This window comes from Sceloporus occidentalis, unplaced genomic scaffold (assembly GCF_023333645.1).
Source record: "Sceloporus occidentalis isolate IW3139 unplaced genomic scaffold, rSceOcc1.0.p SCAF_1, whole genome shotgun sequence".
In the NCBI taxonomy this organism is placed as follows: domain Eukaryota; kingdom Metazoa; phylum Chordata; class Lepidosauria; order Squamata; family Phrynosomatidae; genus Sceloporus; species Sceloporus occidentalis.
Window position 1 is genome coordinate 5194305 of NW_028316981.1, and position 26530 is coordinate 5220834.

The window sequence follows — 26530 nt, forward strand, 5'->3', positions numbered from 1 at the left end:
ACAGGTAGGGATGCCATATCCCAGTGGCCGCCGGGAAAATCCCGCTTTTGGGGGCCCCTCCTGGTTCCGGCCCGGTTTGGCCCCCAGCCATGCACTTGTCCCAGTCTGGGGCCCGCTCCTGCAGCCATTGCTGCTGCCACAAATGCGGCTGGCCACAGCGCCAACCCACCTCCTCCTTCCCTTCCTTGACTGGTGGGCAGCACCAATCCACCTCTGGCTCCGCCTTGCTCCTCCTCCTTGGTGGCAGCAGTGCCGCCGCGCCTCCTGCGCGCGTGGGGGGCTCTAAAGCAGGAGCTCGTCCCCTGCTTTGGCCAGCCAGCCATTGGCCAGCTGGCCAAAGGGGACGGGCTCCTCAGCGCGCGCTGCCCAGGCCTCAGCAGGGGCCAGCGGCAGCACACGTGCCTGCCTCACTTCCCTGCGTGTGCGAGCCTAAGGAGGAGGAGGAGGGGGGAGCAGAAGGAGGAAAGGTGAGTCAGTGGCTATTAGGTCTGCCTTGGGATTTTTGGGTTTTTTAATTAATTTTTAAAAATATAAAATACTTATTTTATTTTATTTTATTATTTCTTGTTTTATATTTTATTTCATTAATTTTAATTATTTCTTGTTTTTATTTCATTAATTTTTATTATTTCTTGTTTTTTATTTTATTAATTTTTATTATTGCTTTTTTCATTATTTTCATTATTAAATATATACACCCCTGTCTTGATTTTTATTTATTTTTTCATTATTTTTATTATTAAATATATAAATATGGCCAGAAAGCGAAGTCCATTTCTGCCATCTGTCTAGGCATAATGCCAAAATGTCCTCCATTTTGATCATGCCTTAGAAACATGCATTTAGATTAACATTTTTTAAAAAATCATCAAATTTTTTCGCGTGTCCTCCATTTTTGGATAACATGTCCTACATTTGAAAATGTTGTCCTACATTTGTCCTGGTTTGGAGGTCCTGGCTTATGGCAACCCTATCCACAGGGAAGCCACGCGGTTTGGCAGCAGCAGCTTCCCTGTGGAGAGAAAACAGGCGCTGGCAGAGCACCATTTTTGGGCACTTTGTACTGTGCATTTATCAAGGGAAGTAATAGTGCCACTCTGTTCTGCTTTGGTCAGGCCCCACCTGGAATATTGTGTCCAGTTCTGGGCACCACAATTCAGAAAGGATATTGAGAAACTGGAGCGTGTCCAGAGGGCGGCGACTAAAATGGTGAAGGGTCTGGAAGCCATCCCCTATGAGGAACGACTTAGGGAGCTGGGGATGTTTAGCCTGGAGAAGAGAAGGTTAAGAGGTGATATGATAGCCCTGTTTAAATATTTGAAAGGATGTCATATTGAGGAGGGAGGAAGCTTGTTTTCTGCTGCTCCAGAGACTCTGAACAATGGATGCAAGCTGCAGGAAAAGAGATTCCTCCTCAACATCAGGAGGAACCTGCTGAGAGAAAGGGCTGCTGGACAGAGGAAGACACTCCTTCCTCTGAGATTTTGGTGGAGTCTCCCTCCTTGCAGGTGTTTAAGCAGAGGCTGGATGGTCAAAGATGCTTTGTGTGATTTCCTGCATGGCAGGGTTTGGTGGGTGTTGGATGGCCCTTGTGTTCTCTCCAACTCTATGATTCTCTAATTCTAGTGAATGAAGATTTCCCCATGATTCCATCATTGTCACAGGGAATGCTTTGATGGTGAGTTCCTGCATGGCAGAGGGGGTTTGGACTGGATGGCCTTTAAAGGTCTCTTCCAATTCTATGATTCATATATGATTAATATATGGTACATGACCCTTGGGGCCGACCTCAACTCCATGTTTCCATGATTCTGTCACAAGGAGTTCTTTGATGGTGAGTTCCTGCATGGCAGAAGGGGGGGTTGCACTTGATGGCCCTTGGAGGCCTCTTCCTCCAACTCCACAACAAATCCACAGGCTAGCGTTTCCTTATCTCCCCAGCAACTGATGACGGAAGCAAGAGGCTTTTTTTTCTCCTATTGGTCGGCTGCTTTCGCTTCGGCCAATCCGGGGCCTCGGTTCCTCTTGGGCAGCAACCTCCGCCGCCCTTTTATAATGGTTCCTGAAGGCGCTCTTGTCTTTGGGGAGACAGAGAGAAGCGAAATGGCGGCAGTGGGGGTCCATCAGGGTCGGGTCTTGCTTCTGGCGGTGGTTTCCTCGCTTCTGGAGAGCGCCCTCGGTGAGTGGATTTGCCCCAAAGGCCGCCATTTTCTGGAATTGCTGAGGTTACGAGAATTGAGACTCTTGGCTGTGTCCACACTGGAGAAATAACCCGGTTTGGCACCGCTTTAACTCTTTGTCTGGCTCAAGGCTGTGCTCCGCTCTGGGCCCACAACAAACTCCAACTCCCAGAATTCCATAGCCTTGAGCCAGACAAAGAGTTAAAGCTGTGGAATAACAACCACAACAACAATAATGATGTTTGTTTATAACGCCCTTTACACCAAAGCCTCCTCTGTCAGAGGGTTCTGGGGCCACAGCGAACTACGCTTCCCAGAATGCCATAGGATGTTGCCATGGGTGTTAAAGTGGTGTCAAACTGGGTTATTTCTGCAGTGTAGATGCAGACTTTATTCTCCCATTTTATTTATTTACTTTAAGGAGCTTTACATCCCGCCTTTCTTCCAAAATGGGGTTCTCTTCTCCTCTTTGCGGTGCATTTCCTCTCGCAGGTTGCTCCAAAGTGTGATCTGGATTTGGGCTGCGTCTGCACTGCAGAAATAATCCAGGTTAACACCACGCTTAACTGCCATGGAACTCTGGGAACTGTCATTTTGTGAGACATTTAGCCTTCCTTTTCAGAGAGCTAAAGACTGATGGTGACCCTCTGGAAGAGAGACCCCCAAGCCTCCCTGTCCTCAACAGCTCAGGTCTTGCAAACTCAAGTTCTTCTTCCTTTCCTGAATGCTTCCATGCAGCCAGTGAAAAGAACTACTGTACTTAATGTTTGCACTTTTAGGCAGTGCGTGGCACACACTCAGTTCCTAGAGCTTGGCAACAGAACTTGGTGAACAGGTGTTTTGCTTCAATGTTTAGCAGAAGAGTTTAACGGGGGATGCATAGAATTCTCTTCAGTGTTTCCTTGAAAGCATGACTAATGAGGAAGCTGCTGCAGTCACTTGCAACTGCTGTGGTCTATTTGTCTTCCTGCCGGAGGATGTGGGGAGCTACATCTGCAGCATCAACAAGTTGGTGGCCCTGTTGGAAGAGAAAGTCCTGCAGCTGGAGAGTGCAGTAAGGAGCCGAGGCACACACTCTGCTCCAGTGGCTTGCAGGAAGTGGGGCACTTGCATCACTTTTCTTCCTCTGGTGAGTCTGACATGCCCTTTCTTCAGAAGCGGAGCCACCAAGGCCACTTCGCCTCTGCCTCCAAAGGGACCCAGACAGAGCCAGGCCCTGAGCAAGAGATGCCACCACTGGGAGCTATCGCAGACACTGGCTTTCTTTTGGCTGCCATGCGTCTAGGACACACTGGGCTGGGTGGGCATACTGGTAGAGGCTGCAGCATTATCTTGTCCTGAGAACCAGGGCAATGACAAAACGAGTGGAGGAAGAAGCAGCAACTTGGGATGGAGTCCCCAAGAGGCCATGATCCAGCGAGCTTTTCTGCTCTCCTCCTCCTCCTCCTCTCTCAGGCAGAGGCTCCAAGCACCATCCATGCTTTTCTCTTTAGAACAGGAAATGTTTTGGAAGCAAAGGAGGAGGAGGAAGAGATCAGGGCCTCCACGTCTCATGACACCCCAGGGTCCCAACCCACACTTTTGAGAACCACTCACAGCATATAAAATTCTACTGCTTGCCTTGTTTCTGAAATAAAAACCAATAACCCTTAGCTTTGCAGAATCAAAATTATGACTATACCTCATGCCAAAGAGTATTGCACTATGTGGAGACGCATGTATTTTAGTGTTTGCTATATGTAAATTGGAAAAAAGAAAAGAAAACCCACAATGGCTATCATAAACAAAAAGTGTATTACAGCCCTCCCTCCGTTTTTGCAGACTTGGTGTGTACTTTATAGACTATAGCAAGGCCTTTGATTGCATAGATCATGAAAGGCTATGGGATGCCCTTAAAGACATGGGAGTGCCAACACATCTGATAGTCCTAATGAGGAATCTGTACTCAGGACAAGAGGCTACTGTCAGAACAGAATATGGAGAAACAGAATGGTTCCCAATTGGCAAAAGGGGCCCATCCTATCATCTTATCTGTTCAACTTGTATGCAGGAAATATCACATGAAGAGCAGGCTTGGACATAGGAGAAGGAGTGAAGATAGAAGCCAATTTAATATATGCAGATGACAGCATACTACTAGCAGGAAACATCTTAGACTTGGAAGAATCACTAAAGAAAGTTAAAGAAGAAAGTGCAAGTGTTGACCTAATGTTAAACTTAAAGAAAGCAAAAATAATGACCATGGAGGATCTACATAAATTCAACCTAGATAACGAGGAAATTGAAATAGTTTTTCCATATCTTGGATTAAACATTGATCAGAATGGAGAGTGCAGTCAAGAAATCAGAAGATTAGGAATGAGGAGGGAAGATCCTGGTCTAAATTTTGCCTTTTACCTCATTGGGACTGCAGTCTCATGTGAACATATTTTCCTGTATGGGGCTGGCTTCCACAGAGGAAGGGAAACAATTCCTATCTGGATACATGGGAGTCCCAGCAGAGATTCCATCCTCAAAGACGAGGGAATGGCCATGTATTGTGTGTGCTTTGTATTGTGTCTTTCTGCATGGCAGGGAGTTGGACTGGGTGGACCTTGTGGTTTTACCCGGTTCTCTGATTCTATTCTATGATTCTTACCCTTCCTTCTGATTGCAGCTTAAAGATCCATTGTAACATTCTTGCTGGGCCTTTCTCTTTACTTCCTTTTGTCCTGGGGAGCTTCTCATAGTCATCCCTCTTCCTTTCCTGATTCCCTGTTCTTGATTTCCTACCCCCCTCCCCTTTACTTACTTTACTGTTAATTCTCTCTTACCCTCTCTCCTAATTCTTCACCAGTTCAATTGCTTTCTTGGTTTTTTTCCTGTTATTTTGAGTCATCTTTCAGTTTCTGTTCCCTCATTTCTCTGCTGTGTATTGTGAGCTCCCTCATCTGCAGTTTATATTCACATTTATGAATATGAGTGTAAATGCCACTGGAACAGGCATGGTTTCCCACCCGTCTCTCTTTAGGGACATTGTCATTTGCCAACTAATCTTGATTTTTGTCTGGGCTTTACTTACCAATTTCTTATCAACTGAAGACAGGCTGAGTTAACATTGGGAGTCCACTAAAGCTTTCTTAAGTGGCTCTTAAGACAGAGAGACATTAAACAGAGAGTCTGTGAACATTTAGAAGGCAATAGCATAATCACAAAGAGTCAACACGGGTTTCAGAGAAACAAGTCATGCCAGATAAATCTTATCTCTTTCTTTGATAAAATTACCAGCTTGGTAGATGAAGGGAATGCTGTGGATTTAGTATATCTTGATTTCAGGAAGGCCATGACATTCTTGCAAACAAGCTTGTAAAATGTGGGCTAGACAAGGTAACTGTTACATGGATTTGTAATTGGTTGACCGGCCGAAGCCAAAGAGTGCTCAACAATGGTGCCTTTTCATCCTGGAGAGAAGTGACCAGTGGGGTCCCATAGGGTTCTGTCCTGGGCCCAGTGCTGTTCAACATCTTTATCAATGATTGGATGACAGAATTGGGGGTATACTTATCAAATTTGCAGATGAAACCAAATTAGGAGGAGTAGTTAATACCCAGAGGACAGGATCAAGGTTCAAAATGACCTGAACAGACTAAAAAACTAAGCCAGAGCTAACAAAATGAACTTCAACAGGGAAAAATGTAAGGTACTGCACTTAGGGTGGAAGAATGAAATGCACAGATACAGGATGGGGGACACCTGGCTGAACAAGACTACACATGAAAGGGATCTAGGAGTCCAAGTAGACCACAACTTGAACATGAGTCAACATTGTGATGCGGCAGGTAAAAAGGCCAATGCAATTTTAGGCTGAATCAATAGACGTATAGTGTCTAGATCAAGGGAAGTAATAGTGCCACTCTATTCTGCTTTGGTCCGGCCCCACCTGGAATATTGTGTCCAGTTCTGGGTGCCACAATTCAAAAAGGACATTGAGAAACTGGAGCGTGTCCAAAGGAGGGCGACTAAAATGGTGAAGGGTCTGGAAACCATGCCCTATGAGGAACGCCTTAGGGAGCTGGGGATGTTTAGCCTAGAGAAGAGAAGATTAAGAGGTGATATGATAACCCTGTTTAAATATTTGAAGGGATGTCATATGGAGGAGAGAGCAAGCTTGTTTTCTGCTGCTCCAGAGAACAGAACCCGGAACAATGGATGCAAGGTCAAGGTCTGCTGTCTCAGCCCAGGATTTCATCTGCCCCATCCTGGATTTGCCCCTTTTCACTTGCTGCCCCTCACTCCTGGAACCTTCTTCCCCCACAAGCAAGAGCCATCACTTCTTTAACCAGCTTCAAAACGGAGTTGAAAACCATTCTGTTCAGAGAAGCCTTCCCAGGCATTGCATAATTGTCGCTTACTACTTGATGTTCTTTTGTTGTCTGTTTATCAAACCATTTCCTGTATTGCTATGTACTGTATATGCATTATCCTACTTGAGAGTATGTATTTTCCCTGGAAAATGATTAACCATCCATTAAGAACCCAAGCCTTCCCTCCATCTGCTTTGGTCCAGGCCTTGTTTTTTTTTTTTTTTTAATTTTATTTTTTTAAAAATTTAACAAACATATACCACCAAAGACCACAATAACACTTATACATCACATATAGAGACATTACAATATATAATCTAACATTGACCTCACCGACACCTAAATATCCTATTACATAACTAAAATAACAAAACAGAACATGGATCGCACTTCCCATTGCTCAAATTACTCTACATTCAGAGAATTTTCTTGTGTTATGTCTTGAGTTTGTTTTTTTTCTTAACAACTAGTCCTTCGATCATTGTATACAAAATGATCCCTACTAGTTTATTAAGAGAAAATAAGAGAGAAGACATAAAAGGAAATTTATCAACTTTCACCCTGGTCTCTTTAGGGAACACAAAATTAGTTTTGTTATCCTTCTATTTAAGTAAACTATTCTTTTATGTAATTTCCCCCATCCGTCCTTACATGTTAGTACTTGTTACTTTTATATCAGTTTTCGTTTTTAAATTCTTCTGTACCTTTTTGTTTAACCTTATTCTAAAGTTACTTTGTTCTCTTAACTATCACAGTCAGGATATAACTTATAATAAGGTCTTTATATGATTAAACACAAGCTGCTAGATAACCCAGAAGCTATTCTAATCCCCTAATATAGATTATAAATTATACATGTTTCAAATTAACATAATACTTCCCCATTTTTCCTTAATATAAGTATAAAGTGGTTGCCATTCTTCTTTAATTTGGTCTTCACTTTTTCCTTTCGTCCAGGCCTTGGAGGTAGAGAGGAACTGCTGGACCTCTTACCCTTTCCCTCCACCACTCCCTTCTCCTTCTGTGTCATGTCTTTTTAGATTGTAAGCCCGAGGGCAGGGAAACGTAACTAAAAAGATCGTATGTACAGCGCTGTGTAAATTTACAGTGCTTCATAAATAATGGTTAATAATAATAATAAAAGCTACAGGAAAAGAGATTCCATCTCAACATTAGGAAGAACTTCCTGAGAGTAAGGGCTGTTCAACAGTGGAACACACTCCCTCAATGGAGGATGGTGGAGTCTCCTTCTTTGGAGGTCTTTAAACAGAGGTTGGATGGTCATCTGTCAGGGATGCTTTGATTGGGAGTTCCTGCATGGCAGAAGGGGGTTGGACTGGATGGCCCTTGTGGTCTCTTCCAACTCTACAATTCTATACCATATCTATAATCATTTATTATTTTAAGAAAACTATATCATTTCTTGAAGAAGTTGACATCTCCAAAGAGGCATTCAAGGATTATTGTTAAATCTTAATAGCTGCTCTTAAACCATAAACTTTAACAGGCATCTATTACAAGCATAATGGGACATACATATCGATCCTAGTATAGCCTTACCATTATCAGCATCACATTTAGGTAGTTTGTCAGCATATTTGTCTATCAGGAATAGCATGGCTGTGTGACGTAGCAGTCCTACTTGTTGGAGGTATGCGATCTAATCTGGAGCTCTGCCCTAACTGCTTTTATACCCCCTTAATCTCATTCATTTTATCATCCATCCAATTAAAACAAAGGTGTTCACTGTGAGTTGCTTATACTTATCCAATCAGAACTGCTTTGATCTTCTTGGAAAGGCAGTATATTAATAATAATAATAATAATAATAATAATAATGATAAAATCCTTACCAATGATTCTAACTTCTGTACATTAGCAGTCTTTGGCTGCCTGTCATCTTGATTATGATAGGGTACAGACAGTGCAAAAGCGCCGTGCTGGGGCCAAAAGTAGGGCTGAGGAGCGCTCTGCAACCGCACTCTCCCCAGCCCTATTACGTATGGAGGGCGCAGGGACGTAGCTAGAATTTTAGGAAGGGGGGGTCCAGACTAAGTGCCACCATTATAATGGGGCTTGGGTGCAGCAGCGCAACAGCACACACCATTCATTTTTCTAATGGAAGGGGGGGTCTGGACCCCAAGACCCCCCCCCCAGCTACGTCCCTGGAGGGCGCCATTTTGGCATGGCACCGTCCATACGCAGTGCGCCATGATGTCATGCACGTGCCGCATCCAAATGGACCAGCACCACCTGACGTCATCACGCCGCTGGAGGGCGCTTAGGGCACCCTATTTGCGGTGTGAGAAGGAGCTCCGCAACAGAGCTCCTTCTGGGAGGGCACCTTGTTCCTGTGACAACTAGATTGCAGTGGGAACGAAGCCAGGGAGAAAGGGGCTGAGCTTTCTCCTCTGCCCGCACGTGTCGTGGTGTTCATGGGGCATGAAGCCCCAAGGACACCCTTTTCCAGGCCATGGGGAAGCAGTGTTTTGCTGCTGGAAAAATGCCTGGATGGAGCCACAGGGGCTGCCCTGTCTCCAACCTGGTAAGAAAAGGGGCTGCTACGGACCTCCCCTTTTGTGCCATCTGTACCCTCCCTATATCACCCTGTGCAACCCTAAGAGGATTAGTCTATCTACTGGATATCTGCTAAAGATTATCATAGGTCACCTCTACTCATATCTTACAGGGTGAAGCTAGAAATGCTGGCGTTCTCTTCTCTTTTCTTGTTTGCATCCTATGAGTGTTTTTCCCAGCCTTATGATGAAACCAGTTCTTTGTGGTTTCTGTGCTGCACACGTATGGGGTTTGTGCATGTGCAGAGACTGCATTCAGAACCTTCTAGAGCTGAGTAGTTCGGCTGTTATTTGTTGTAAGATTTTAGCATTCACTCTTTCCCTCCTCAGATAGATAGATTTTCCTGTGTGCAAACTCTGCTTTCTCCCTCTTTAAACATCTCATTTGCTCCATCCGAATCACAGGACAATAACTTTGCTAACTGATAAACCAATGTGATTCAGGTCACTCCCCCTTTTGGGAAGCACTCTCTCACATAGAGTTTTTTTCTCCTGCCCTGTCAGGTTCACCATTTTTCTCCTCTCTCAACTTCCTTTGGAAAATTGGTGAGATAAAGATTTCTTCTTTACCTGAACTATTCATTAGCTACATTAGAATATAGCCTCTATGTACAGTGCGCCCGCGCCATACGCGGGCACGCCATACGCGGCCTTGAGCATACGCACTGAAGCCGCAGCGCACGCGCGGGGCAGAAGGGGCGGCGCGTCCCATTCAATTGAATGGGCGCACGCGCCCGTTGCGCCCCGCGCGCGCCCGCACCACCGTGCACGAGCCCCATTGTTTCCAATGGGGCTCGAGCATAGGCGGAATTCGCCTTACGTGGAGGGATCCGGAACGGATCCCCCGCGTAAGGCGAGGATGGACTGTATATGTAGATTAAAGCCATTAGTAAACTTTTGTTTAAATTGCAAGCTACTTGTGTTGCTTTTTTTTTTAGTCAGTCTCATTTCTTAGAGAAGCAGTAGTTAGACAAGGACATGTTTCTGCTACTCTACTGGTTTAAAGCTAGACACTAACAGGCTTGGTTTTGATATTTTTGAAATTCAGATATTTTGGTTTCCTTAACAAAAGCCTTAGGAAACTTGAATTGCCCTACATTATTCCTTGCCCCCACGCCATACTGTGCATGTCACAGCCCACCAAGCTATACTTACCTCATTTTCTATTCATCCTCCTACAGAATAGCAACATTCATTAACTTCTGCTCTTGAATAGCTTCTCCTCACTATATTAGTCATTAAATTCATTCTCCTTGGTATCTATTCTTCCACTTTAACTTCCAATTAATCATAGAATCGTAGAGTTGGAAGAGACCACTAGGGCCATCCAGTCCAACACCCTGCCATGCAGGAAATCCAAATCAAAGCATCCCTGACAGATAGCCATCCAGCCTCTGTTTAAAGACCTCCAAGGAAGGAGACTCTATCACCTTCCGAGGAAGTGCATTCCACTGTCGAACAGCCCTTACTGTCAGGAAGTTCCTCCTAATGTTCAGGTGGAATCTCTTTTCCTGTAGCTTGCATCCATTGTTCCGGGTCCTGTTCTCTGGAGCAGCAGAAAACAATCTTTCCATAGTGGTAGAATTCAAAGATATACCTGTGTTAGTCTGTAGAATTAGTACATAGATAGATCTTGTAGCCCCTTTGAGACTAACTGAAAGAAAGAAATTGGGAGCATGAGCTTTCATAGACGTGGGTTTTTTGGTTTTGGTTTTTTTTAAAAAAAAAAATCTTGTCCTTAATTAATGTTCATATTGTCCAAATGCACCCCCCTCTCACTGCCCAAAATGTGTCAAGCTGGATATTAGAATAATGCTTGCTTTCTCTCCTTTTTCTCTCCCTTTCAGGTGGCTCTTCCCACTTCCTGCGCTATTATGCCACATCTGTGTTAGAGCCTGGCCAGCAGGTGCCTCATTTTACCTCTGTGGGATATGTCAATGACCAGCAGATTGTTTATTATGATATCAAAACAAGACGCCGTAGTCCTAGAAATTCCTGGATCATGGAGTCAGTCAAGGATGATCCTCAGTACTGGGAGTGGACCACCCAAAGAGTGCGGGATGCTGAGCAACGGTTCCGAGCGGTTCTGGTGGATGTGCCCAAGTACTACAATCAGACTGGAGGTAAGTGGAAAGTGACAGGGCACAGATTTTCTCCATACTGATAATTCTTTAAAATAGGTAATGGAAATGGAATATTTCTTTAAAATAGGTAATGGAAAGGTGAGATAAAAAGGAAGCAAGGGGGATGCAATCATGTCGGAAAATCTTCCTTAACACCACCATCCTTTCAGTCAGTTTGACTGTTAACTGCAAGTGGACTGGGGCAGTGTTGAGATACTCTTCATCTCCCCCTTCAAGGAAATATCTAGAGCAAGGTCTTCCACAGAGTTGGAATAATAAAATAAGAAATCTCCTTTCCACAGGAAGAATGAGCAGAGGATGGGAATACTGTTTGCAAAGGAAAAAGTGACTTCATCCAGACAAGCAATTTGTGAAATTGGGGGCAAGAAGTAGCAAACATTTTTTTAAAATGTGAACATTCTGAGCATCTGAAGAAAGAACAAAAAATAAAATATGATTCCTCAAAGTTGGCTTGAAGCATGTGGGGGGAACATTCACATGTGACAGTCAATAAGCAAGGCTGGGGGCAGGGGGGTTATCTAAGGCATGGTACAGACAGCCCATATGCAGCGTGCTCCCAGCGATACTAGGGTTAGGGACCGCGCACCAACCACACAGTCCCTAACCCTAGTATGTGTGGCGAACACCATTGTTACACGGCGCCGTCCACACAGCGCAAGTAACAATGATGTCACACACATGCCATGTCCAAATGGCACAACGTGCACATGACATGTCTGCGCTGCCCCAGGCTGCTCCTTTTGGGCTCCCACATCGTTGCCGTGGTAACCAAACGGCCGCACCAACAATGCAGAGGAGAAAGGGGCCGCTGCAGCTGCCCCTTTCTCCTCTTTAGCACTGGGGTGCCATTGGCACCTAAGGCACAAGGACACCCATTTTCCAGGCGAAAGAGAAGTGGCATTTTGCCGCTGCAGGGCTGTTGGTGAGGTTGCTCTGCCTCCAATGCACTGTGAAAAGGGGCATGTTTCACCATTTAGGTCCTTTCCTAATAGCACCTTCATGTAATTCAGATTTTTTTTTCCAAGGAGATATCTAGGAGGACACCCCATTCAATTTAGTCTTTAGACTTACTTGTGATTTAACATTATTATTATTATTATTATTATTATTATTATTATGTCTATTTATACCCCACCTTCCTTGCAGTACTGGGACTCAAGGCGGCATGCAGCATGCATAGGATGATACTGGAAAGTCAGCTTCACAATAGTATTCTCAGAAATTTATATCCAGGGATGAAGTAGGGTGCTTTGTAATGATTTTCCACTACACTTCTTCATTTGTAGGGAATCCTCCTCCACACAAGAGGGTTTCAGTTGGTACCACCAGAATATGTAAAACGTAGGAATCTGCTGTATGTTCTGCCTAAAATCTCATAGCACTCTTTTCTCAATCACCCTGAAGACCAGGGTTTGGCCATGGGAAAACCCACTGGGTGATCTCTGGCAAGTCACGCTCTCTCAGCTCTCTCAGTGACAGGGTAACAAAGGCAACCTGATCAAATCTTGGCAAGAAAACCTTGTGATATGTTCACCTTAGGTTGCCATAAGCCTGAAACAACTTGAAGGCACACAACGACAACAGCGCCTTTTTTATTAATATCCCTCTAATTACAGCCTTACACGTATCCCATATTGTTTTATCTTTTACTTCTTGAGTGCAGTTCTCTTTTAAAAATAAATTAATTTCTTTTTTAAATTCCTTCAGAAAATTTTCTTCATTAAGTAAGTCCTCGTTCAGTCTCCATGCCCATTCTTTCTTTGTTCCATCTAGTTCTAATTCCATCTCTATCATGTTGTGAACAAACAGTTCTCTTGGGGCAATGTCCATTTTTTTTTACTGTGGGTAATAATTTTTTAGTTGTTAAGAACATGTCAATCCTTGAAACTGGCTTGCAAGAGTCTGAGAAATATGTAAATCCTTCTTTTTCTTTATATAGATATGGCCATGCATCTGTTAAATTGTACTCCTTTATCATTTCAGAGCAGCTGACAGGGAGTCTTCCTTGATTATTATTATTATTTTCTATCTCTCTTAGGTTTAAATACTCCATTAAAATCCCCTGCAATAATCATCCTGTCCCCATCTGTCTTATTTAAATCCGGACCCATTTTTTTTAAAGAATACTTCCTTTTTTTTCTAACAGAGCATACACACAAATAATTTCTAATTTTTGATTGTACAGATTAATTTGAATTGCAATATATCAATCTTCCTCATCTTTGACTTCATATCTTCTTTTTACATATATTGCTACACCTCTTCATCTTTTCTTTTTATCAGATGAACAAAAAACATGTCCTAAACTATTATTTCTTAAATATTTTATTTCGCTTTCTTTTATTTTTGTTTCTTGTATACAGAAAATATCACAATTTTTTTTCCCAAAATAATGAAATAAGTGAGGGAAGGTGTGTGTGTGTGTTTGTGTGTGTGTGTGTGTGTGAGAGAGAGAGAGAGAGAGGGGGGAAAGAAGGAGGGAGGGAAGGTGGGACAAGGGAGAGAAGAGGAAAGGAGGGAGAGAAAGAGAGAGGGAAGGAGAACACGGAAAGAGGGAGAGAGGAGGAAGGAGGGAGGAATAAGCAGCGAGAAAGTGAGTGAAGGAAGAGGGCAAAACAGAGGGAAAAGAGAGAAGGAAGGGAAGGAGGGGACCAGGCCAGAGAGCAAGAGGGAGAGGGTCTGGCTGCTTCTGCCGAGGCCTCTGGTGTCATGTCCAACGGGGCTCCTGTGCCATCAGCGTGCAGGAGGCAGGGATGCCCAGGACCCTCTCCTCCTCCTCTCCAGGAGGGAACCCGCAAAAGCTCTTCCATTTGGAGCACCACACAAAAGCAAGCAAACAACTCCCAGAATTCCATAGCAAAGAGCCAGACAAAGAGTTAAAGCGGGGAAGGAAGCTCACACAACCTGAAGGTGCACAATACATGCACACACACGGGAGGCAAAAGGGTGACAAGCTGCAAAAAAGGGGAATTGGGGTGACAGGAGGTTACAATGCCTGAGATTTCCCTTTCATTTCCTCTTGCTCCTGAAATTATTTGTTTAAAATGTGAATGCTACAATGCCAGTGTTACCATTGTTTCCCTTTCAATTTGGCAAATTGATATTGAATGCTTTTGCTTTTCCTACACACAAGACACACACCGGAGGTTTTTAAATTTGACAGCATCTGCTCACCTTGCCCACCAGATTTTTAAAAAAGGAGGGGGGAAGCCCCCATCCATTTAGCCAATGGCTACAAGAAACATCACCTTTTACGAAAGCAGAACTAATTTGATTGACAGCAGAGGACTCTTCATTTTAAACCGGTTTAAAGAATTGCAATGACAGTTTCCAGAATTCCATAGCACTGAGCCATGGCATTTAAAGTGGGCAAACTGGATTATTTATGCAGTGTGGATGCAGCCACAGTCACTGAAAAAGTAGCCGTTCTGTGAAAATCACAGTTTGGAGCTCAAGAGCAGAATGAATCACAGTCAGTGAAAATCAAAGTTTGGCATTCAAGCCAGTCACAGTTCCAAACAGTGACTGATGAATATCTGTGAAAAAGTAACAGTTCTGTGATTCTATTCCATAGTACCCCGATTGAGGTATTTAATAGTGGGCACTTGCTTCCAGAGGCATTCGGGGGTGGGGTGGGGCAGAAACCGAATCTTCCCAGTTCCTTCCAGGGCAAACCTGCCAGTGAGAATAGGGCCTGTGTCTCAATTCTTTTTTGTTTGCTGCAGCATCAGCAGTGGGAGAGAACTTCTTTGTGTCTTTATAGGGCATGCAATCTTTTCCCTTTATTCAGGTCTTAGTCATTTCAGAATAATTTTTTTGTTTCTTGTTTCCCATGGGCATCTCATCTCACACAGCACTCCTACGTTCATGGCCTCAAATCTATCTTTAAGAATCGTGTTCAGTGTGGTAGCAAAATTCCTCAGACCAACAGATATTTGTGTTGCCTTTTGTGTTTGGGAGAATCTCACATTGTTGGGACTTGCAAACGCTATAAGGTTTTTTTCTCAACAAACTCCAAAGAATCATAGAATTATAGAGTTAGAAGAGACCACAAGGGCCATCCAATCCAACCCCCTGCCATGCAGCAAACCTCAGTCAAAGCATCCCCGACAGATGGCCTTCCAGCCTCTGTTTAAAGACCTCCAAGGAGGGAGACTCCACTACACTCCAAGGAAGGAATGTGTTCCACTGTCGAACAGCCCTCACTGTCAGGAAGTTCCTCCTAATGTTTAGGTGGAATCTCATTTAACTTGCATCCATTGTTCCAGGTCCTGTTCTCTGGAGCAAGAGAAAATAAGTTTGTTCCTTCCTCAATATGAAATCCCTTCCAATATTTAAACAGAGCTATCATATTACCTTTTAATCTTCTCTTCTCCAGGCTAAACATCCCCAGCTCCCTAAGTCTCTTCTCAAAGGGCATGGTTTCCAACCCTTCACCATTTTAGTCGCCCTTCTTTGGATACGCTCCAGTTTCTCCACATCTTTTTTGAATTGTGGTGCCCAGAACTGGACACAGTATTCAAGGTGGAACCTGACCAAAGCAGAATAGAGTAGCACTATTATTTCCTTTGATCTAGACACTATACTTTTTATTGGTGCAGCCTAAAATTGCATTGGCCTTTTTAGCTGCCGCATTGCACTGTTGACTCATGTTCAACTTGTGGTCTACTTGGACTCCTAGATCCCTTTCACACGTAGTTTCATTCAGCCAGGTGAACCCCATCCTATATCTGTGCATTTCATTTTTCCACCCTAAGTGCAGTACCTTACATTTCTCTGTGTTGAATTCCAATTTGTTAGCTTTGGTCCAGCTTTCTAGTCTATTCAAGTCATTTTGAATTTTGATCCTGTCCTCTGGGGTATTAGGTACTCCTCCAAATTTGATGTATGCCCCCAATTCTGTCCTCCATGTCATTGATAAGGATGTTGAATAGCACTGGGCCCAAGACAGAACCCTGTGGAACCCCACTGGTCACTTCCCTCCAGGATGAAAAGGAGCCATTGTTGAGCACCCTTTGGGTTTGGCCATTCAACCAGTTACAAATCCATGTAACAGTTACCTTGTCTAACCCACATTTTACAAGCTTGTTTGCAAGAATGCGTTGTATTCCCAGTGACCATGTACGGATTCGAGAGCTGGACAGTGAAGGAAGCAGAGAGAAAGAAAATAAACTCATTTGAAATGTGGTGCTGGAAAAGCATACTAAGGATACCATGGACAACCAAGAAGACAAACAAATGGGTTCTTGAAGAGATCAGACCAGGGCTCTCCTTGGAAGCTACGATGATCAAGTTGAGACTATTGTGCTTTGGCCACATCATGAGAAGGCACGGATCACTAGAAAAAACAATAATTCTAGGAATGGTTTCTACCTAGAAGAGGGGAAGATCACAGATCATATGATAGACTCAATCAGGGGGGTTGTAGACAAAGGCTTTCAGGACCTGGGCAAGGTAGTGGAGGATAAGGATTCTTGGAGACATATCATCCACAGGGTCACCATGAGTCAGAACTCACATGAGGACAACTAACAACAAACTAATATAAGGGTTCAGGACACTCTTTGTTTGCATGGTGCACAGAAACCTCCAAGTTTTCCTCACATCTCCAGGGTTAGGAGCAGGTCCAGATACCTTCTTCCTTTGGAGAGCACTGGTGAAGGCAGAGGGGGCTTGATCCCCCCCCCCCCCCCCGTTCTTCTTCGTCATCTGGTTGTAAAGGTGCCTCAGTGAGTGAAAGGGAAGCAAAAACCCAACTTTGTCCCTTAGAATACCAGCACAAACCCATATCGCCCCTCTCTGTACAAAACGTGTTTTTCTTTCTGGAGGGAGAGTTTAGAGAGAGATGGGAATTGGAGCCCCCTTTTTAGGTGCAAGTGGGGATTGGCAGAAAGTTCATAAAAGAATAGCCCCATTGCCTTTTTGAGGGGATACTCCATGGGTTGCAGAGAAGTGTCCCAAAGCCAGTGGGGCCAGAAGCTGTTGAGAAAAATGAAGGGTGGGGAGAGGAGAAGGGGGATTCAGGAGAACGAAGTCTTTGTCTCAGAATTTTAATGTTAACACTGGATTAACCCTGAGTCTGAGATATAAAAAATTCCTGCCTGGACCTCATTTATTGGGTTTGGGGGGGGGGGATCTGGTGGAATAGCTGCCTCCCTTCTGCTATCTCCCTCATCTCCACACCTGTGTGGGTCTCTCTCAGGGTTTCACACCTGGCAGAATATGTTTGGCTGTGAGCTGAGGAAAGATGGGAGCACAGGAGCATTTGACCAGTATGCCTATGATGGAAAAGACTACATCAGCTTTGACAAGGACACCCTCACCTGGACAGCAATTGATCTGCCAGCCCTGATCACAAAGAGGAAGTGGGACCCTAACACAGCATTTAAACAGCGGGTGAAGGTCTACCTGGAGGAAATCTGCACTTTGTGGCTGCAGAGATACTTGGTGTATGGGAAGGAGACACTGCTGAGGACAGGTGAGGTGGGGCTAGTAAAGAACATGATAGGGAGGGAATGGAGCAGTAGTCACAATTATCTTCATGTCCTTTCCATCCCACACATTCCTTTTTTTTTTTAAGAATGGAAAGAGCAAACACTCCAGATACAAAAAGTCCAATGGGAGTCTGGGCCCCTGCCTCTTCAGACTATAATAGGGAAAGGATGCATTTTTCAATACTTTTCCAGAGTTTTGAAAGACAAATCCTAGAAGTAGAAAATGACTACAGTGAAGGGGACTAGATTTTGCTCCATGTTTTCCTTACAGGACCCAAAATTGCTCCTGTTTAGTATTAGGAAACTTCCAAGCATACAGCTTCAGTTCAGTTTCCAGCCTAAAGTGGTACAGTCCATCCTCTCCACCCCCTCTTTCTCATTCATGGGCAGAAACATAAACATACCATCCAAGTGTAAGAAGGCAGAAGGGATGGAAATTAAAAAAAATGTTTTCTGAAAGCTCAGGTTTTTAGACTTTGTCTGAGCATGTGCAGAGTGCTTTTTCCTTTCAGATGGAAACAGCTTTTCAGAAGTCATTATAAGAGCAAAGTGCCCCTGGGCATGTGGAGAGAGCCTTATTGCTTAAACTCGATCCATTGGAAAATAACAAAACCTTGTACCCGCTAATTTTTCTTCTGGCTTTGCATCCTCTTGAAACTTAAGCTATTTTTACAGGTAATCCTTCCATTGCCTCCACTCCTGTTACATCTTTAATGGGTATTAAATATATACATTGAAGGAAAAGAGTAATAACAGTTCAGGAGAGCAGATTCCTTGACGGGAGTATCCAAGATCAGTCTTGAGTTATGCTTGTTATGCTTAGATATTGCTTGTGGTATGTAGAAACCTGAACCTCTCCAGATGTGAACACCTGGAGATATTTCCCCCTAAAATGCCCCAAGAAACCTCAGAACCATGAGTTATGTACTGTGGTTGAGATTTTTCAAAGCATCTTAGGGTGCCCTTCTTTGCAAGCTTCCCCTCCCCCCTTAAATTCTTAGAGCATCTCCAGATGTGAGTGCTGAATCTTGGAGGCTGGACACAAGAGTGACGTGGGAATTTTGCTTTTCTAAAACTGGGATATGTGCCCTGCCTGGCATTTTGAAAAGTCTTGCACTAATTCTGATGTTATTTTTGCAGAGCCACCAGAAGTGCAGATGACACGCAAGATAGATTATGACAATATGGAAACCTTGATCTGTCGGGTTGGTGGCTTCTATCCCAAGGAAATTGATACTTACTGGACAAAGGATGGGGAGGTCTGGATACAAGATACCTACCATGGACTTGTATCCCCCAACTCAGATGGGACATATTACACCTGGTTGAGCGTCAAGATTGACCCCAAGGACAGAGAACGCTACAAATGCCATGTGGAGCATGATGGACTTCCAGAAGATGTGGACTTGGCCTGGAAGGAGCCTGGTGAGTGATTTGGGGAGAGGATTCTGGAAGGATCAAAAACAAGACATACTATAATTAGCGTTGCAGACTCTGGACTTTATCACACCAGGGGTTTGGAAATCCATGGTCATGTGAATTGTTTTCCGCACTGCCTTAGGAGGATGTTGACAGCTGCGATTGCTCCTCTTCCCCCCTGCAGAAGCATGAGGCTATGTGCACATTCACATAGCAGTCCCATGCTTCAGGACAAGCCATTGGAGTTGCCAACCACCTTTAGAAGACAGCTTCGGGAAGATGTTGGCCACCACAGTTGCTGTGAGGGGCACAAGAACAGAATCACACATTCACATCATTATAGGACAGCTCTTTCTTGCATCCTATAAAGGGTGCCTAATCTGCTGCAGTGCCAGAGGTCCGTCATCATGGCATGCACCATCTAGAAGGGCACACGGCAAAATGGTGCCTGGGCAGCAGCGTAACAACCTAGAGCATGCGGATGCTCAGCCCTCACCCTGCCCATAGGCCGGCACAAAGTGCTGGTCTGTATAGCCCCATGGTCATCAAATTCCAATTTTTAGTTTTCAACACCAATATTACCCTTTCTAGTAAGTACTTTGTGCCTTGTAGGATTCACACTCTGTACCCTACACAAGGTCTGGCATTCCTGAGTGGCTGTGATGTTATGTTTGTAGATGTGTAAATTATTTCATGCAAATGTGCTGGAAAACTATAAATAGTAACAGTTATTACATTATGTGTACAGTATATATATAGATTTATTACGATCAACTGATCAAACATCACAAACATCAGTCAATCAACAAACATCACAATAATCAAATTGTAAAAGTAATTAATAGTTAAAATTTCACTTATAAAATTATATTAAAAAGAAAAATACAATTTAAAAGTATAAATTCATTATAAATGTATGAAATCATTATAAAATTTTAACACACTAAAAATATTATGAACTTTTAAGAAACCATCTAACCCTGAGCGGCTTACAAATTATTATTTTGATCATTTCCTGCCATCAGGCTTGAAAGGGGAATGGCAGTAGGGGAGGAGACTAAGCCCACCAGATGCTGTCTACTCTTCTCTCCCTTATAGGCCAAAGCAATAGCAGTTGGGATATGAAGGGAGGGCTTCTCGCCAGCCGCTGGGGCCCAGGCATGATGGACCTGTGTCTGGTTGCTGTTCTATTATGGCCTCTCCATGTGAACAAAGATTGACAGGACAGCCTAGCTCCTATGATCACCTATCAAGGTTTGCAGAACTGGAATTGGAAATGGTCCCTTCAATGTATATACACACACTTACTTCAGTAATTTTTTTTAAAAAAACTTCTGGGTCTCCCCAGTTCTTTGTCCATCTGATACCTGCTCCATAAAGAGTTTGAATTCAGAGTTTCCTATTAATTCTTTTGCTGTTTTCCATTTCACTTTCAGATTTCAATTTGGGACTCTTAATTGCGTGTGGCATAGGTGCTGTCCTCTTGGTTGCTGGGATTGTTGTAATTGCTGTGTATATCAGTGAGTAAACTCTGAATAGATTTACTTGTGGGGAGGAGGCATTCTGTGGTTGTGGAGAGCTTCATTTTCCTCTTAAGGTCCCCCCCTTGAGGGGGGGGTTAAGTTTAGCCAACAGTTTTGACACATGGGCTACTCCCTTAGCGTTCTATCAGGCCACATCATGAGCCTGAGTCTCAGCCTGTTGTCTGAGAGGCTTTCCTGTCTCTACTAATGTGTTTCTTAGAGGACCTGGAAGAGCTCCATCCCTGTGGATGGCTGGGAAGAAATGGGAGAAACATTGTCGGAGGAGGGTGTGTAGGTCTTCTTTATCAGGGAATGGGATTGTGTGGATTTTAGAGGGTCAACTCTAATACTCTGATTTTTGTCTCTGAAGATCGACGTCGAGATGGCTACAGAGCAGCCTCAGGTGAGTGATGCCTCCCCCTTTGCATGTTTACTTCAAGATATGTCAGGCTGGAGTGGGAATGAGGATGCAGGTGGGTTAACTGAAGCATGTGATGTTTGTGTCCCAAGTGTTAGGCTCTCCTTGAAGTTGCAGATGATTTGCTGGCACTGAACTTAACTGTCCAGCCCCCTCCATAGAAACCTAATAGCCTAGGAAAAATAGCCCCATATGTTGTCGTCAGCCAGTCTGCATCCCCTGGATGTAGATCCCAAAGAAAAACATTTGGCCCCAGAAGTAAAGTGCAGAATGAGTTAATCTGAGGGCTGAGGCTGTGAATCCCATTGTGGGAGAAAAGCGGGACATAAATCCTGAAATGAATAAATAAATAAATTGTATTTGTTTGATAAATAGATTCATGTAGCATCTTTCATATATAGTTTGACATCAGCACAGAAGAATTTGGGGAAAGAAAAAGAGGCACCTGCTCCCTGAATCTTGGGATAGGGAACAGTTCATCCCAGGGAATACCCTTCCTTTGAAGCCACCCTCCCACCCTTGATGGCAGTTTTTTCATGGGTTCCATCAAATCCAATTATTTTTTGCCTAGACATAAAGGCGCAGTACAGACTGGAGGTTAATTGCGTGTGGCATAGGTGCTGTCCTCTTGGTTGCTGGGATTGTTGGAGGTTTGGATCCAGGACAGCATACCAGCAGCTCAGAGGTCCCAATCTGGCGCTTCTCCAGGCCACAGAGAAACAGCAAAATGCCACTTCCCTGTGGCCTGGAAAAGGGGTGTCTTTGGGGCTTCATGCCCCAGGACTCCCCGGGAGCCAGAGCCAGGGGAGAAAGGAGCCACTCGGCCCCCTTCTCCCTGGCGTCATTCCTGCAGCCGTTCGGTGGCTGCGGGGACGAGGCGCGCCCACAGAAGGAGCCCTGCCCCTCTCTCTCTCTCTCTGTTTCAGAAGAGGTTCTCCCCCTCCAACTCACAACACTAGAACTTAGGGTAATACCATGAAACCTATGGGCTACAGAACTGATAGATATAAAAGAAATGTAAGACCATGTATTAGATCAAAAAGAAGTATTTCTTAACACATTGTAAAATTAATTTATAGAATTTATTGGAACAAGACAGCTGTCCACCACTTTGAGTAATTTTGAAGTGGGATTAGACAACTTGGTAGTGAAAAAATCATGCCAATTATTATTCATGATGGTTTAATAGACACAATGGCTTAATTGGAACTTCCATTTTTAATGTGTTTGTGTGTGTCACTTCACCTTCAAGTTGCTTGTCAACTTAGGGCGTTACCATGAATTTTCTTAGGGTTTTCTTAGGCAAAGAATATTCAGAGGTGCTGAAATATAGCCTATAGCACTTGGCATTTGTTGGCAGTTTCCCATCCAAGTGCTAACCAGGGCTGACCCTGCTTAGCTTCCACAGACAGGATCTGGTTCCTTTAGTGTATTTGTTATTTCAAATTAAATATCAGTGACTACTTTGAATTTTTACATCCTGCATAAGTTCTAGTTCTAATATTCTTTTGGGGGCTCTGCTTTAATCAGAATCCTACACATATTAAATATGTGAGTTTGGGCTGCTTGTCCAGTACCTTTCTTCCTCCACATCGATGAAGTGCATCAACAGAGTTGTATCCTCTTGGTCCAAAAGGTCCCCTCAGTCTGGGGGTGTGAGCTGGCCTTGTCTGTCCCTCTCTTTATTCCTGACAGCCACCAGCAAGAGCTTGTTTTGTATTTTTATAGTATAGAAAATGTGCTTATGTTTGATGATCTAAATCTTTTTCAAACTTCTCTGAAGTTTTCCATTCCTTCTCATTGGTGGAAGCACCTGAAAAGTATGTGGGATGTTGGGGTCAGGCAGAAGGGGCAAAGGGCATTTCTGGAAGAGGTTTCTGATTTCTGAAAGGCAAGTATTGTATGTTAAGGCTGCAATCCTAGACATGCTTACTATGGAGCAAGCCCTATTCTAGTGGGAGCTACATCTGAATAACTCCCATAAGGTAATGCTTTAACACTTGCTGCTATTTGCTATCAGGTCAGTTTCCACTTATGGTGATGCTATGAATCAGTGAATGGACAAGACACCTCTTAAGAGTCCTGGTCATCTATAGCCATATCTTCCTTGAATAAATTAATCCACTAGTAAAAGATCAATTAACTTGTAACACAGCCTTCCTCTTTTCCTACTGCCCTCCCTTTCCACAGCATTTTCATCTTTTCCAGTGAGCTATGTTATCTTATGATATGTCCAATATCCAACAGCCTCAGTTCAATCATTTTATCTTCAAGGGAGAGATCAGGACTGATTTGATGTTAAACCCATTGGCTGGTCTTTTTGGCAGTTTGTTGCATCAGTAGAATTCTCCTCCGGCATCTCATTTTAAATGAGCCAATTTGAACATCTAAATGTTTTCTCTGAGACAAATCTTACTGATTTTGGTGGAATACAAGAACAGCCAAAATCTACAAAACAGCAATTTAAAGGCCAATTATGATGTACAAAATGCATGTTGCAAACTTTGGAAGCTCCACTGGCTTCTTCATCAGGCAAAAATCATAAAGGAGAAGTTTTTTTAAAAAAGAGTATATTAGAGCCGCAGGCCTACATTCTGTAAAGAAATCTGTTCTTCCCTATGGAGCAAAAGAGAAAAAAATTTGTTCCATCTTCCACTTGATTCAGTGAGGTTGGATAATGGAGACCCAATTTCCTCTGTCACTTCAAAAGTACGAGCAGAATTGACTTCTCTTCCTGATCAGACATTTCTAAGTCACTGTGAATTTTCTACCTGGCTGAAGAAAGCAGCTTTGTTCACTTGCTTAAGACATCATCCTTGAGACATTTCTTCCATAAACACCATTTTCTGCTTAAAATCCATATTGTGTGTTCCTTGATTATGACCTCTTTGAGGGATTGGACATGAGGGTTTTTAAGTTCCCTCCTGATTTGTGATTCTAATGTTCTTCCATTGATCGTTCCAATTTTCTGTTTTTGTTTTTCCAGAACACAGACTTGAACATAGGCCAGGAGAACACTAAGGGCTTGTTGTGAATTCTGTATGCCAGCAGCTTCAACCAACATTTAATTATCATGCTTCTCAGTCCTAGCTGTAGTCTAATCTTATTCCATTGTGAAAAAGATTTTGCACATCCTGCATTGTATGCTGTGGTTATGCACTCATCTACTTCCAAAAGGGAAAGAGATTCCATCTCAACATTAGGAAGAACTTCCTGACATAACAGCTGTTGGACAGAGGAATATGCAGCCTTGGAGGGTGGTGGAGTCTCTTTCTTTGGAGGTTTTTAAGCAGAGGCTGGATGGCCATCTTTTGGGGGGTGTTTTGATAGTGTCTGCTGCATGGCAGTAGGTTGGACTGGATGGTGCTTTTGGTCTTTTCCAATTTTTATGATTCAAAAGTGTACAGTTCTTATCCACAAACCCCTCAGGGTTCATTGTCTACAAGAATATTGCAGCAATAATACTGTGTGCTGAAACCTGGAAAAGGACTGAAGCACCAACAATAGAAGAATGGATTTTAAAGGTTGCAGAGTTAACCCAGTTGGCCAAATTAACATGGGTTCTAAAGGATATGACACATTATGGGCTAGATAACGTGACTGTTAGAAGAGTTTGTAATTGGTTGAGTGATCAAACCCAAAGGGTTCTCACCAATAGCTGCATCTCTACCTGGAGAAAGTGACTAGTGGGGTGCCATATAGTTCTGCTCTGAGCCTAGTATAGTTGTCCCTTCCAATTCACGGTCTTGCCATTTACGCCTCTCGGTCTTTTGTGAACAAGCCGGGAGAGACATAATGGTGCGCGCATCCCCACACGTGCAGCACCACGCTCAGGAGTGCACCCCCATTTTAATCAATGGGGTTCCAATACTGGTGATTTTCCCAATTCGCGGGGGGGCGGGGGCAGAATGGATCCTCGTGAATTAGAAGGAATGACTGTGCTCAACATCTTTTTCAGTGATCTGAATAGAGGGCATACTTATCAAATTAGCAGATGACACTAAATTAGGAGGGGTAGCTAATGTCCCAGAGGACAAGATCAGATTTCAAAATGATCTTAACTCAATGGTTCCAATCCTGTCTCTAGGGTAGGTTCCAGATGGTGGTGCTTGAGGATAGCTGTTCCTCAGAAAAGGAGCTGTTATAAGGCATGCCACAAGGTGTCAGCCTATCCCCAATGCTACTCAACATGAAACTGCTGGGAGAGATCATCCAGAGGCGAGGGGCAGGGTGCTATCAGTATGCTGGTGACACCCAAATATATTTTTGCATGCCTTCAAATATCGTGTGTCTCCTCTGAATGAATGCCTAGAGGAGGCTGGATAAGGAAAAAGAAATTGAAGCTGAATCCAGCCAAGACAGAGGTGCTTACTGATCTGGGTCCTGATCTGGGTTTGAAGGTGTGTCAACCAGTCCTGGATAGGTTTACACTCCCCATGCTTCTGGATCCATTGCTTCAAATGATAGCTCAGATAGATGCAAAGGCCAGGAGTGATTAACTGTTGGCTCCAGCTGTCCTGCCAGCTGCGGCCCTTCCTAGAGCTGGAGGACCTAAAAATGCTAATATACACACTGGTAACCTCAAGGCTGGACTTCTGCAATGTGCTGTACATTGGTCTATCTCTGTACCAAATTTGGAAACTTCAATTAGTTCAGAAGACAACAGCCAGATTCATTACCTGGACATCCAGGAGTGATCATATTACACCAATCTTAAAATCACTCCACTGTCTGTCAGTTTTTGGGCAAGGTATAAAGTGTTGGTTATTACCTTTAAAGCTCTACATGGTGTGGGCCCATGTTACCTACAGGATTACCTCCTCCCATATAATCCACCCCATATACTCAGGGAGACATTTACTCCAATCAGCCAGGACTAGGGTGGCAACTGTCACCCAGAGGACATTTTCCTCAGCCACTCCTAGACTTTGGAATGACCTGCTGGAAGATTCAACAGCTGAATACGCTGTCCGAATTTAAAGCAGCACCGAAGATCAGTCTCTTCCAGCAGGATTATCCTGATGATTTTTAAACTGTGAACTTAGATGCTGACTTTAAATATGGACCGTTCTAAAAAAATGTGTATGTCTTATTTGTCCTTTTAAACACAATGTGTTTTAATTTATGTTCTACATTTGTTCCATGGAGTCAGGCAGGTAAGAAATAATAATATTGTTGTTGTTGTTGTTGTTCTTTGGAAGATTGAAAATGATTTATTATGGATTTTTTTAGCAATAAGCTCAAAATAATCTTTTTTTGAGCAGTAATTGGTAGCAATTTTTGCACAATTATTTTTTAGTAGTTTCCTTTAGAGAATTGTAGCTTTGCATTATTTGTTATCCTGAGATGTTTGTTTTAGATATAGAGGAATGTAGTAGATTTGTCTGTGCTGTGTTGCTGTTTTTGTTGTAATAAAAATATTTTTAAAAATAA

The 26530-nt window shown here is 43.5% G+C and overlaps 1 protein-coding gene across 4 annotated transcripts; it reads left to right on the forward strand.

Moving 5' to 3' along the window:
- Positions 1-2055: 2055 nt before the first annotated feature.
- On the forward strand, positions 2056-26530 carry LOC149320460 (major histocompatibility complex class I-related protein 1-like). 4 transcript variants are annotated; one of them, XM_089501938.1, is made up of 7 exons: positions 2056-2179; positions 10947-11222; positions 17446-17721; positions 18878-19162; positions 20593-20676; positions 21050-21082; positions 24084-26530. In XM_089501938.1, exons 1-7 carry the CDS (start codon positions 2056-2058, stop codon positions 24116-24118), a joined length of 1113 nt encoding a protein of 370 aa, XP_089358064.1. In that variant the 3' UTR covers positions 24119-26530. The 4 variants fall into 4 exon arrangements, with proteins under 4 accessions (XP_089358064.1, XP_089358065.1, XP_089358060.1 ...); XM_089501939.1 differs by having other exon boundaries at positions 25185-26530; XM_089501934.1 differs by lacking the exons at positions 21050-21082; positions 24084-26530 and adding an exon at positions 20900-21040.